This window comes from Suncus etruscus, chromosome 14, assembly GCF_024139225.1.
Source record: "Suncus etruscus isolate mSunEtr1 chromosome 14, mSunEtr1.pri.cur, whole genome shotgun sequence".
Taxonomy (NCBI): Eukaryota; Metazoa; Chordata; class Mammalia; order Eulipotyphla; family Soricidae; genus Suncus; species Suncus etruscus.
The window spans coordinates 92,338,444-92,349,974 of NC_064861.1; the positions used below are offsets into that span (position 1 = coordinate 92,338,444).

General features: G+C 53.8%; 2 protein-coding genes across 2 annotated transcripts in view; one reads left to right on the plus strand and one right to left on the minus strand.

Moving 5' to 3' along the window:
* The window catches only part of PLEKHA4 (pleckstrin homology domain containing A4), a 28,396-nt gene extending 25,323 nt beyond the window's left edge, over positions 1 to 3,073 (minus strand). The window contains exons 1-3 of the mRNA XM_049786217.1: positions 2,948 to 3,073; positions 2,426 to 2,604; positions 1,071 to 1,178 (exon numbers count right to left, since the gene is read on the minus strand). Coding sequence (XP_049642174.1) covers positions 1,071 to 1,178; positions 2,426 to 2,509 — 192 coding nt within the window. The 5' untranslated portion in view covers positions 2,510 to 2,604; positions 2,948 to 3,073. The remainder of the gene's footprint in view (positions 1 to 1,070; positions 1,179 to 2,425; positions 2,605 to 2,947) is intronic.
* A 3,523-nt stretch (positions 3,074 to 6,596) lies between these two features.
* Positions 6,597 to 9,598, plus strand: PPP1R15A (protein phosphatase 1 regulatory subunit 15A). The gene is made up of 3 exons (XM_049786186.1): positions 6,597 to 6,804; positions 7,293 to 8,810; positions 9,162 to 9,598. Exons 1-3 carry the CDS (start codon positions 6,784 to 6,786, stop codon positions 9,510 to 9,512), a joined length of 1,890 nt encoding a protein of 629 aa, XP_049642143.1. The 5' UTR covers positions 6,597 to 6,783; the 3' UTR covers positions 9,513 to 9,598.
* The last annotated feature ends 1,933 nt before the right edge of the window (positions 9,599 to 11,531 follow it).

The window sequence follows — 11,531 nt, forward strand, 5'->3', positions numbered from 1 at the left end:
CAACCCATTCTGGATCACCAACACCCTATACCAGGCGGCCTCAAACTTTTTGTTTTTGTTTTGGGGGGAATACTCAGCAGCACACAGGGGTTACTCCTGGCTTTATGTTCAGAAATCACTCTTGGCTGGTTGGGGGACCAGATGGGGTGCTGGAAATCGAACCTGGGTCCGTCCTGGGTTGACCACTTGCAAGGCAAATGTCCTACCGCTGTGCTATAGCTTTGGCCACAGGGTCCTCAAATTTTTTAAATGGGGCCATTTCACTGTTTCTCAGATCATCAGAGGAACGGACTCTACTTCAAAAATAAAAAGAATAGGGGCCAGAGAGATAGCATGGAGGTAAGGCATTTGCCTTACATGCAGAAGGACGGTGGTTCGAATCCCGGCATCCCCTATGGTCCCCTGTGCCTGCCAGGGGTGATTTCTGAGCTTAGAGCCAGGAGTAACCCCTGAGCGCTGTTGGATGTGACCCAAAAACCAAAAAAATAAAAATAAATACCTATGCATACTGCACATATCTTATTTTGAAGTAAAAAAATGAAAACAAATACAATATTTAAAATGAAGAACAAGCAAAGTCAAATCAACAAACTTACCAGTACTTCAATGGAAAGTATGGGCCTGCTTTTGGTGGGCCATAGTTTGAGGACCCCTGCCCCAGTCTGAGAGGAAGAGTCAAGAACAGAGAGGAGGGGAGTTGGAGAGTGGGGTACTCATCCCACATATGAGCACTGCCGGTCTCAGGTGAGTCAGCGGCTAAGCAGGAGAGGCAGCAACGGCAAAAACACTCAGCAGGCTGGGTAAATGTCCTCACCAGGCCTCATTTGGCCCTCGGGCTATAGTTGAGGACCCCTGCCTTATACAGACCCCAATCTCACCAGGAGTAATCCCTAAGCATCTCCAGATGTGGCCCCCAAAATCCAACCAAACGCAGAAGTGAGAAATTAAATGAATTATATGAACAAATGAGGTCGTGACCATAGAGCAGCAACAGTGGGGGCAAATCTCGAGACCTATTTGGATGCTTGGAAGGTGCAAGAAGCGGACAGTCTGGGGTGGCCCAAACTCACCTGCTTGTGTAGCCAGCCCCGGATGTGCACCGGCAGGTTGGGGTCCCTTCGGAGCGCATTGCCCCGCTTCCCAAAGGCATGCACCTTGCTCACCACCCGGGTGGACTTCTGCAGAGAGAGATGGTCTGACTGTGGTTCGGAGAGGCTCTGGGGCAGGCTCAGAAATGGGGTGTCTCAGCGGGGAGGGCATTTGCTTTTCTTTTCTTTTTTTTTTTGGTTTTTCGGGCCACACCTGTTAGATGCTCAGGGGTTACTCCTGGCTATGCGCTCAGAAATTGCCCCTGGCTTGGAGGTACCATATAGGACGCCAGGGGATCGAACCGTGGTCCTTTCCTTGGCTAGCGCTTGCAAGTCAGACACCTTACCTCCAGCGCCACCTCGCCGGCCCCGGCATTTGCTTTTCACAGAGCTGAGCTGGGTTCGATCCCTGACATCCCATAGGGTCCCCTGAGCTTTCCAGGAGTAATTCCTGAGCACAGGGCAAGGAGTAACCCTTGAGCACTGCCAGATGTGGCCCAAAAAAAAAACAAAAACCAAACCCAGGGTGTATGTGGAGGGGGTGAGTCTGAACGGAAGTACCCAGTGTGGGTGCTAGGAGGTACTAGGAGGTAAGAAAGAGGGTGCTGGCTGATGAAGCAGGATTAGGAGTCAAGCGTCCCCCTAAAAAGGACCAGAAGTGATGACCTTGCCTGGGTACGGCCCACAACCAAGAGGGTCTCCTAAGACTTGGCAGAGAGGATGCTTGCCTTGCATATGGCTCACCCAGGTTTGATCCCCGGCACCCCATATGGTCCCTGAGCTCCACTAGTAGCAGAGCCAAGAGAAAAATTGAGTATCTTCAGGTGTGCTCTCCCCCCACCAAAAATAATGAGGAAGCCCCTTCAGGCAGAGTGTGGAGGTTGAGGACTGGGGGACTGAGGGTCTGGGAGGGAGCACCAGGTCTGGGAGCACCAGGATGAAGGAGGGGGTCCCATCTTGCAAGTCAGGCTCTGGGTTAGGGAAATATGACAGGTGGGGGGAGTTCTAAGGCACCTCTGAACTCCAAGCTGTGATTTATGGGCAACTGGACACCCAGGTCACTCTGAAATCTCCCCCATAAAGGCTTCTGGCTCTTTCTGGTAGTAGAGGTGGCTCATGCAGCAGTGCTCAGGTGCTACTCCTAGCTCAGTGCTCAGGATTGCTATGCTATGGACAGAACCTGGGTCTCCCACATGTAAATCCTATACAACAACCTGCTGAGCATCCCTCTGGCCTGGGGAGGCTCTGGAGGGGGGATCAGGAAGTCAGATCTAGGAACTGGGGGCCCTTCAGAGACAGTTTCTCACACCCTCCCAGACACCCCCAGGAACTCAAACCTTGGTGCTCAGGCTGCTGAGGGAAGAGATGGTGGAGGCGCTGCTGGTGAGGCTGAGGCTGCTTCGAGGCCTGGACTCCTCCATGTGGGAGCCACGGGAAGAAAGGGGGCTGTGTGCGCCCCAGTCTGCAGCTGACCCGGCTGGGAACGGAGTGGGGTCAGGGGCGCCGAGGTCGGGCACTAAGGAGAAAGAGCTTCTTGTCTGGGCCGCGGGGGGCTGGGGGAGGCCTGGCCCGAGACTGACATACCAAGAGTGGTGCCAGGCGAGGTGGGCGGCCCTGGCAGCTGTGGGGAGGGGCAGCTGCCTGGGGGTTGGGGTGGGAGAGAATAGGGGTGTCTTTATTCCTGCCCCCCCATACATGCTCTAGGAATTTGACCCTTCCTGCCCTGGGGTCCCACAGCCCTTCCTGTGCAGCTCTGTCCCCCATCTCCCCTTCCCCCGGAACCTACCTGTCTCCCCCAAATCATTCCTGGGAAGCCCCAGAGTACCAGCAAGCAAAGCCAAGGCTGGCTAGAAACTCACCAGTTTGGGGGTCCCCAAGGGCAGAGACAGCCACAGGCTCCCCGTTTAGTTTCTAAGCAGCTGCTTCTCAAACTCCATTCAGGACTTTTCACCTGTTCCCCTTAGCTTGTTCTGTCTCTATCTCTGTCGGTCTCTCTGTCTCTGTTTCTCTGTTTCTCTCTCTCCCTGCCTCTCTCCCAGATCTCTCTCTCTCTCTAATCTGTCTCTCTCACTCCTTTCACCCCTGGATCACTTTCTCACCCCAACTTTCTGTTTCTGTCTGAATCTCTTGGACTCTGATCCTCTGCCTTCCTCCTCTCCTCTCCTTCTCTCCCTCCTTGCCCTTGTGTTTCTACCTCGCTCTAACCTCTCTGTCTCGCTCTGGCCCTCCCGGCCGCTCTTTCCTCTCTTGATTCTTCTCCCCGACCCTCTTCCTCCCTCTCCCGGTTTTCTCTTTCCTCTCTGCAGGCCGCCCACGCTGCTGTCTCCCCTCCCAATGCTGGCTGCTGGCTCCGCCCGCCCCTCCTGCCCTTCCCACCCCAGCCTGACCCCTGGCTCTCTGCCCCCACAGCCCAGAGGAGGGACTGGGAGCCACCCCCCTTCACCCACCTCATCCAGAGTCCCCATTGGGCTGAGGCCTGGAGAGCCCAGAGTGCTGAAGGACTTGGGGGGGGGTGGTTCCTGAATGTGGGGAGAACAGGTGCTGGACTAGTCCCCCTTGTTGGTGGGACAAAGTCCTGGGCTCTTGTATCCTGGAGGGGGACAGTAGGGATCTAAGCAGAGGAGGGGCTGAGACCCACCCCTGAGTACCTGGGAAGGAGCCAGGAAAACTTTGAGGGGGGTAGGGCCCAGAGCTATAGCACAGCATGGAAGGCATTTGCCTTGCTAGAAGCCAACTGGGTCCCCTGAGCGCCACCAGGAATGACCCTGAAGTGCAGAGCCAGGAGCAACCCCTAAGAACCTTACCCCTCAAAAAAATGAAAACAATAAGGTGAGGGGAGAGAAGGTATCTGGAAATGCTTTGAGGTGCTGGCTCCTGGGGCCCTGGATTCCAGAAATCTCCTAAATCAGGGTCAGATCCTGCAGAGAATTAATTGTTGAAATGCTCAGAGGCACAGCAGCATGTCTGGGCCATGATTTTTATCCCTGCAATTCAAAAGTGTTTGCTTTGGAAATCCTAGTTTGAACCCCGGCATCAAATAAGGTTCCCCAGAACCCTGCCAGGGGTGATTCCTGAGCACAGAGCCAGGAGTAAGCCTAGGTGTGGCCCAAAACAAAAACAAAACAAAAAAATGGATGCAAGGCAGGGGATATGGCTTAATGGTAGAATAAATTTATTTGCTTGAAAGTGTGAGGTCCTGGGGCCAGAGATACAGTACATTGGGGAGGGCCTTGCCTTGCTAGAGGCCAAGCTGGGTTCAACCCCCAGTATTCCATATGGTCCTGGGAGCACTGCCAGGAGTGATTCCAGAGTGCAGAGCCAGGAAGAGAAGGGAGGAGGGGAGGAAAAGGAAGGAAAGGGAGGGGAAGGAAAGGGGAGGGAAGGGACCACTTACGTTGCTTATAACAGCTTTCACAGTAGATCTGACTACAAACCCCAGCATGGTATATGGTCCCCCAGAAGGGGTCCCTTCTGTCCACAGAGTCAGGAATAAGGCCTGAGCATCTCAGGGTGTGGCCAGCTCCCCTTTCCTCCCCAAAATGTGTATCTATAGACTGAGGTTGGCCTCAGAAGGAGCTGTGGTTCGAGGATGGGCTTGAACTTTGGCAAACATGATTATGGGCCAGGCTGGGGGACAGGGGTGTGTGTCAGGGAATTGTAACCAGGTCCAGTGGTTTAAAACTTGTGGGGAAAAAACCTTTCTTGGGACTGGAGCAACAGCACAGCGGGGAGGGTCCCTGTTTGCCTTGCACTAGGCCAACCCAGATTTGATCCCTGGCATCCCATAGGATCCCCCCAAGACTGTCAGGAGTAATTCCTGAGTGCAGCGCCAGGAATATAAACACTGAGCTGGGTGTGGCCCCAGCAAAACAATTCTCTTCCTTGAGGCTCAGCTTACTGTGCCTTGCAGAATCCTTTTGTTCTTGTTGTTTTGTTTTGTTCTCTCTCTTCTCTCTCTCTCCTCTCTCTGTCTCTCTCTCTCTCTCTCTCTGTGTCTCTCTCTCTCTCTCTCTCTCTCTCTCTCTCTCTCTCTCTCTCTCTCTCTCTCTCTCTCTCTTGCCTTGCAGGAATTTCTCAGAGTCCTGTGTCAGCACCAGAAGTCATTCAAAGCTTTGTTTTGTTTTGTTTTAGTTTCAGTTCTCTGATGTACCCACAAGTTGGAAAGTCAAGGCCAAGCACCTTCGTTAGGGGAATCCACCGCTGAACCCAAATTCTCAGTTTCCCTTTTTTTTTTTTTTTTTTTGACACACAAACTTTCCCATACACAGAAAGTCACAGAGGCAGTGGGAGACCCCCCTGGAGGCTGTTAATGCAGTGCTGGGGAGACAGTAGAGTTAACTAAGGTCACATCTTAGAGTTAAGGCGTCTGCCTTCCATGGTGACCCACCACCTAGGATCCCAATCCTGATTTCCCACAGGTATCACAAATGGTGCCCTGAGCACTGAACAGAGAGCCAGGATTAGCCCAGGAGCACTGCTAGGTGAAAGTGAGGGACGGGGTGATAGCACAGCAGTGTGGGTGTTTGCTTCGCATGCAGCTGACCCAGGTTTGATCCCCAGCATCTCATAGAGTCCCCTGAGCCTGCCAGGAGTGATCTGTGAGCACAGAAAAAGGAGTAACCCTGAGCACCGCTGGGTGTGGCTCAAAAATAAAAACCAGGGGCTCAGCGATAGGGCATAGTTTGCCTTGAACGTGGGCTGACCTGGGAAAGTCCTGGGTTTGATCCCCTACATCGCATATGATCCCCCAGCTTGCCAGGAGCGATTTCTGTTAACCCTAGAGAGCCCCATCGGGTATGGCCCTAAAACAAAAACTAAAAAAGATCAAAAAGCCCAAACCATGGGGCTGGAGAGATAGCATGGAGGTAAGACATTTGACTTTCATGCAGGAGGTCATCCCCCGGTGCCTGCCAGGAGCAATTTCTGAGCCTGGAGCCAGGAATAACCCCTGAGCACTGCCAGGTATGACTCAAAAACCACACACACACACACACACACACACACACACACACACACACACACACACACACACACAAAAGCCCAAACCAAATTAAAAAAGAAAAAACTAAAAACGATTAAATCCATTTTCTAGGCCCCTCCTACATCGACCTAAAACCCCTAAACATGACTAAATTCATTTTCTGCAGCAGGAGGGGCCAAGAAAATGAGTCAACTTTTGGGGTTTTTTTGGATCGTCACGTGCCCTGAGACGTGACCCAGTTTGCCCCATGACGTCCCGGAAAACCAGAACCTTCTCTAGAAACTGGACCCGCTATGAGATCATTCTAGAATTCCCAACAGTCAGGGCCGGGGAATCGAACTGAGGTCCGCGGCCACGCCACTCCACGCCACGCTCAAGCCCTCCGTGAAACTGACCAGGCTGTTTCTATTTACACGTCGCAACCTCCGGAAGTCCCGCCCCGTGACGTCACGCGCGCCGCCACGGCCTATAAAAGGCGCGCGAGGACGCGCCCCCGCAGTCGCTTCCGCCCCTTGGATCTGTGTTGTTGTCTTCGTTGTCGTCGTCGTCGTCGTCGCCCTGAACGCGATCGCGCTTCCCACCGCCGGTGACTTCTGAGTCCCCGAGCCCGACGCCCGGAGGACGAGCGATGAGCCTGCCGATCTCTCGAGCCGTCCCGATTCGCGATCGCTCGCTGCGGCGGCCCGAGCCGACCTTGACCTTTCAGCCCCCAGGATGACGCCGAATCCTGAGCCTGTGAGTCCAGGGGTTTTGGGGGGCCCGGGCGGGGAGACCCCAAGGGAGGGGGTCGGGGTCTTGTAAATAAGCTAAAGCTGCGGGATTCGGGATTGGGGGGCTCTCAGTGTATGTTGGGGACCCCCCAAAGAAATATCAGTCTTAAGATTTTTTGTTTCCAAGAAAGTGGGGGGATCTTGCTGGCATTGTCAGTTCTCTGATAGGCAAAAACAGTGTCCCCCAGGGTGTAAGGAGGGTCCTGTGTGCTTTCTGGGCAGGATCTTCTGGGAATGGGACATGTCATGGCGGATTGGTAGGTGTGGGCTTGGTCTCTCTGGGGCTGGCGTTATCAAGGTGAAGGTGGGTGTGGACGGAGGCGTGATCCAGGTAGGGCCTGGGGTCATGTTGTTTTGTTATCTGGCCTCCGTTGCCTGGTTGTTGTGTGAATGTGGGTGAGTCACCTGCCACGCCCCCTTCTCATCTTTACTTCCATCCCTCCACCCCTGCAGGTTCAACCGATGGCTCCTGGCCAAGTGCTCCGTTGGCCCTCTCCTTGGAAGGAGGCCCACCTGCCCTGCTTCCTCCTGACCCCACTCATGGACCTTCCCAGCTGGACATGGAGCCATCGGAGGGGCTTAAGGCCTCTCCAGTCCTGGCCGATGGAATCACTAAGGGGTACAGCTACTACTACTACTGTGAAGGCTTCTCCGCTGGCCAACCGGGCTCCCTGGGGCAGGCGGTCTGTAGGGGACACCACGGCAGCTATCATCGTTGTTAAGAATGGAGCAGTTTCTGGGACCCCCGGTCGGGACCTGAGAGCCAACAGTCCTCGCCCAGAAGCCCAGGGCCTTTGTGGAGATGGTGAGTCCCACGGCAGATCAGCATCCCGTCTTCCGACTGTTCTCCTGGGCCCTGACCAGCGGCTACATGCCCCGCATGACCCTGCAGAGGAGAAGGGATTCGAGGAAGGAGCAGTTGCCATGGAGAAAGAAGCAGGCACGTTCTCACCTCCCCACCTGGAGAGGTGGCCACCAGCTGCAGTGGCCAAAGGAGACAGGGAGACAGTCAAGAAAGGGAGGTCATGGCCCATGTGTTGGCAGTTACATCCAGCTCCTAACACAGCCACATCTGGAAACCAGGCTTCGAAGAAGGCCTGGGTGGGCCGACTGGGTGAAGACAGAGACAGAGAGGAAAAGGAAGGAAAGGAGAAAGAGTCCAGAGCAACGGAGAAGGGAGGCGGCCTGGGGCCCTTTTCCATCCCCCCAACCGCTTTCCTGAGGCCTTGGGTGTCCAGGCCTGAAGCCAACATGGAGGGGTTTGGCAATAAGGGAGCAGTGAAGGAGGACAAAGCAGAGGACCCTTTTTCCATCCCCCCAACCCCTTTCCTGAAGCCTTGGGTGTTTTGGCCAGGAGAGGACAAGGAAGAGGAGGAGAATGGCGATTTAGGAGCAGCTGAGGGAGCACCTCTGGTTCCAGCTACCCACTCTGGTGCCTCCCGGAATGTCTGTACGTTCTTTCGGGGAGAGGACACAGACTCAGAGGAAGAGGATTGGGAGGAGGAGGAGGAGGAAGACAGTGATGCAGGAGATTCTGAGGGTCCTTCTTCCCTGAGTGTGCCCCTCAACACCCATGTGGCCTGTCTGAGAAAAGACTGGGGTGAGGAAGACGATGAAGAAGTGGAGTTTGAGAAAGACAATAGTGACTTGGCAGTCACCGAGGGTCACGCTTCTCTCTCAAGCGACTTCCTCAGGAACTGGATGTACCAGCCCAGAGAGGAGGAAGAAGAGGAGGAAGAGTTCTTAGAAGCAGCTGACTCCAGGCCAGAAGCCTCTCCAAGGGCCTGGAGCCCTGCCACGGATCTGCCCGAGGAGCCCTGCAACTTCCAAGTGGCCTTTTATTTACCTGGGGAGGCACCACCACCCCCCTGGGCACCCCCTCAGCCCCCACTCCGGCTCTGGCTGAGGCTCCAGTTCAAGCCCCCTGCTCCATCTCCTCCAGAGCCTACGATACCCCAAAAGGGTAGAAAGGTGGGTGCTGAGGGCTTCGCTCCAGGCTTTGGGCAGAGGGGACCTGAGGCTACCTGGGAAACCAGTCGGGAATTCCGCTGGGATCACTAATGCAATCTCCAGCAAGAAGCTGGGCCAGAGGGGTGTGGTAGGGATCCATGTGATGTCCCATGAGCCCCAGGAATCTCCTCTGAGTCAGAGGAGGCACAGGGAACTGAGTCACTGAGCCAAATTCTGCTTTGGTCATGACTCCCAGGGGATCCAACCCTGGGCCTTACACATCACATGCAAGACAGGTGCTTGGCCCGGCCAACCAACATTTCTGGGCACCTGATTAATTTTGGGTTCTTTCTCTTCCCCCGCGGGATACAGGTGCGTTTCTCGGAGAAAGTTACAGTCCACCTGCTGGCCGTCTGGGCCGGCCCAGCACGAGCCGCCCGCCGGGGCCCCTGGGAGCAGATGGCGAGAGACCGCAGCCGCTTTGCCCGCCGCATCGCCCAAGCCCAGAAGGATCTGGGTCCCTACCTCACTGCTGTGGCCCGTGCCCGAGCCAGGGCCCGGCTCAGGAAACTCGCAGCAGCAGCTGCAGTGGCCCAACCCTCCCCATTGGGGACCACCACCTCCTGTTCCTTCCAGGCCATGCCCTTGAGCCCGGCAGCGGCCTCCTCCTGTCCCCTTCCTGCAGGCTCTCCTAGCCTCCTAGTCACTGGGAGACGGGGTTGAGATCTAAGGGTGTGCCTACCCCTTCGTTATTTATTTATTTATTTATTTTTATTTTTAAATTGGATTAAAATACTATGTGGAAGAAATCTCTTGTTGATCTTTTCTGTTAATGTATCTGACCTGTAGACAGAGGTTAAGGCAGGAGCTTGAAATATACCAGAAACTACATCTCCCGTCATCCCTTACGTCCACTAGATCTCACTGGAGGCTCTTGCGAGACTTATAATTTGTCCTCTGCATCCACATAATTTGGGGGTGTCTGGGACAGGAGTGATTACTGGGTTATAGCTTCAGGGATCCTTCAAGTGGAAAGAAGCTCTGGTTTTCTGTTTCTGGGCTCTATAAAGCAGAGGCTGGAGTGATAGTACAATGGGGAGGGTGTTTTTGTGTTGGGCAGCTCAATCGGGGTATCCACCAAGCCAGCCAGGAGGAACTCCTGAGCACCTCTGGGTGGGCGTGACCCAAAAACCAAAAAAAAGAAAAAGTGGCCTTGGTCCAGTTACTTGGGAGATGCTGGGCTGAGACAACTGATGGGCTATGCTTGGCATGGGGGGGGTGTGTGTGTGTGGATTCTATCCCCAGCACCTTGTATGGTCCTATGAGCAGTGCCATGAGTCACTCCCAAGCACTACTGGGTGTGGCCCCAAATTCCAGTCTCCCTCTGCTTACTGGTTCTGAAGTCTCCTGTTAACAAAACTGGATTTCATTCTTACGCAATAGATGACACATACTTACACATACCTCAGGGGATTGCAGGGCCCCAGAGGAGTGATGACTAAAAATGCTTGTACTCAGAGTCAGAGAGGTTACAAAGGAGCAGATAAGGCACTTGCCTTGCACATGGCTAATCAGAATTTTTTTTTTTTTTGGATTTTTGGGGCTACATCTGACTGTGCTTGGGGGTTACTCCTGGCTCTGTGCTCAGAAATCACTCCTGGCAGGCTCAGGGGACCATATGGGATGCCAGGATACGAACTGCCTTCTGTGATGGATCAGCTGTGTGCAAGGGAAATACCCTACTGCTGTACTATTATCTCTGGCGGGACTGATCAGAATTTGAACTCCACAATTGGTATGGTTCAGAGCCAGGAGTTACTGCTGGGCATGGCGCCAAAAAAATAAAATGCCTATACTGGCTTGCTCTTTAAGTCTTGTGTTTTCATTTTCCCTTAAGCACTTATCTCACTTGCTGACTTATCTTTGCTTTTTTCACTTTGGAAAAGCCCATGCTTTCTCTTTAACATGTACTTCCGGGCCCGGAGAGATAGCACAGCAGTATTTGCCTTGCAAGCAGCCGATCCAGGACCAAAGGTGGTTGGTTCAAATCCCAAGCAGCCGATCCAGGACCAAAGGTGGTTGGTTCAAATCCCGGTGTCCCATATGGTCCCCCGTGCCTGCCAGGAGCGATTTCTGAGCATACAGCCAGGAGTAACTCCTGAGCACCGCCGGGTGTGACCCAAAAAAAAAAAAACAAAAAAAGGGGCCGGGCGGTGGCACTGGAGGTAAGGTGCCTTCCTTGCCTGCGCTAGCCTTGGACGGACCGAGGTTCGATCCCCCGGCATCCCATATGGTCCCCCAAGCCAGGAGCAACTTCTGAGCACATAGCCAGGAGTAACCCCTGAGCGTTACCGGGTGTGGCCCAAAAACTAAAAAAAAAAAAAACAAAAAAAAAAAACATGTACTTCCTCTTTCCACATCAGTCCAAGGAAGTTCCTTTTAACAAAAACTACTTCTGTTTTTTTGTTTTGTTTTTTGGTCACACATGGGGACCAGCGCTCAGAAATAGCTCTTGGCAAGCTTAGGGCACCACATAGAATGCAGGGACTCAAACTGGGGACAGTCCTGTGTTGGCCGCTTGCAAAATAAATGCCCTACTGCTGTGCTATCTCCTGCACAAAAACTACTCTTGGTCAGAGTTCAACCTTTGCCTTTCTTTTTTGTTTTTGTTTTTGGGCCACACCCGGCAGTGCTCAGGGGTTACTCCTCGCTGTTTGCTCAGAAATAGCTCCTGGCAGGCAC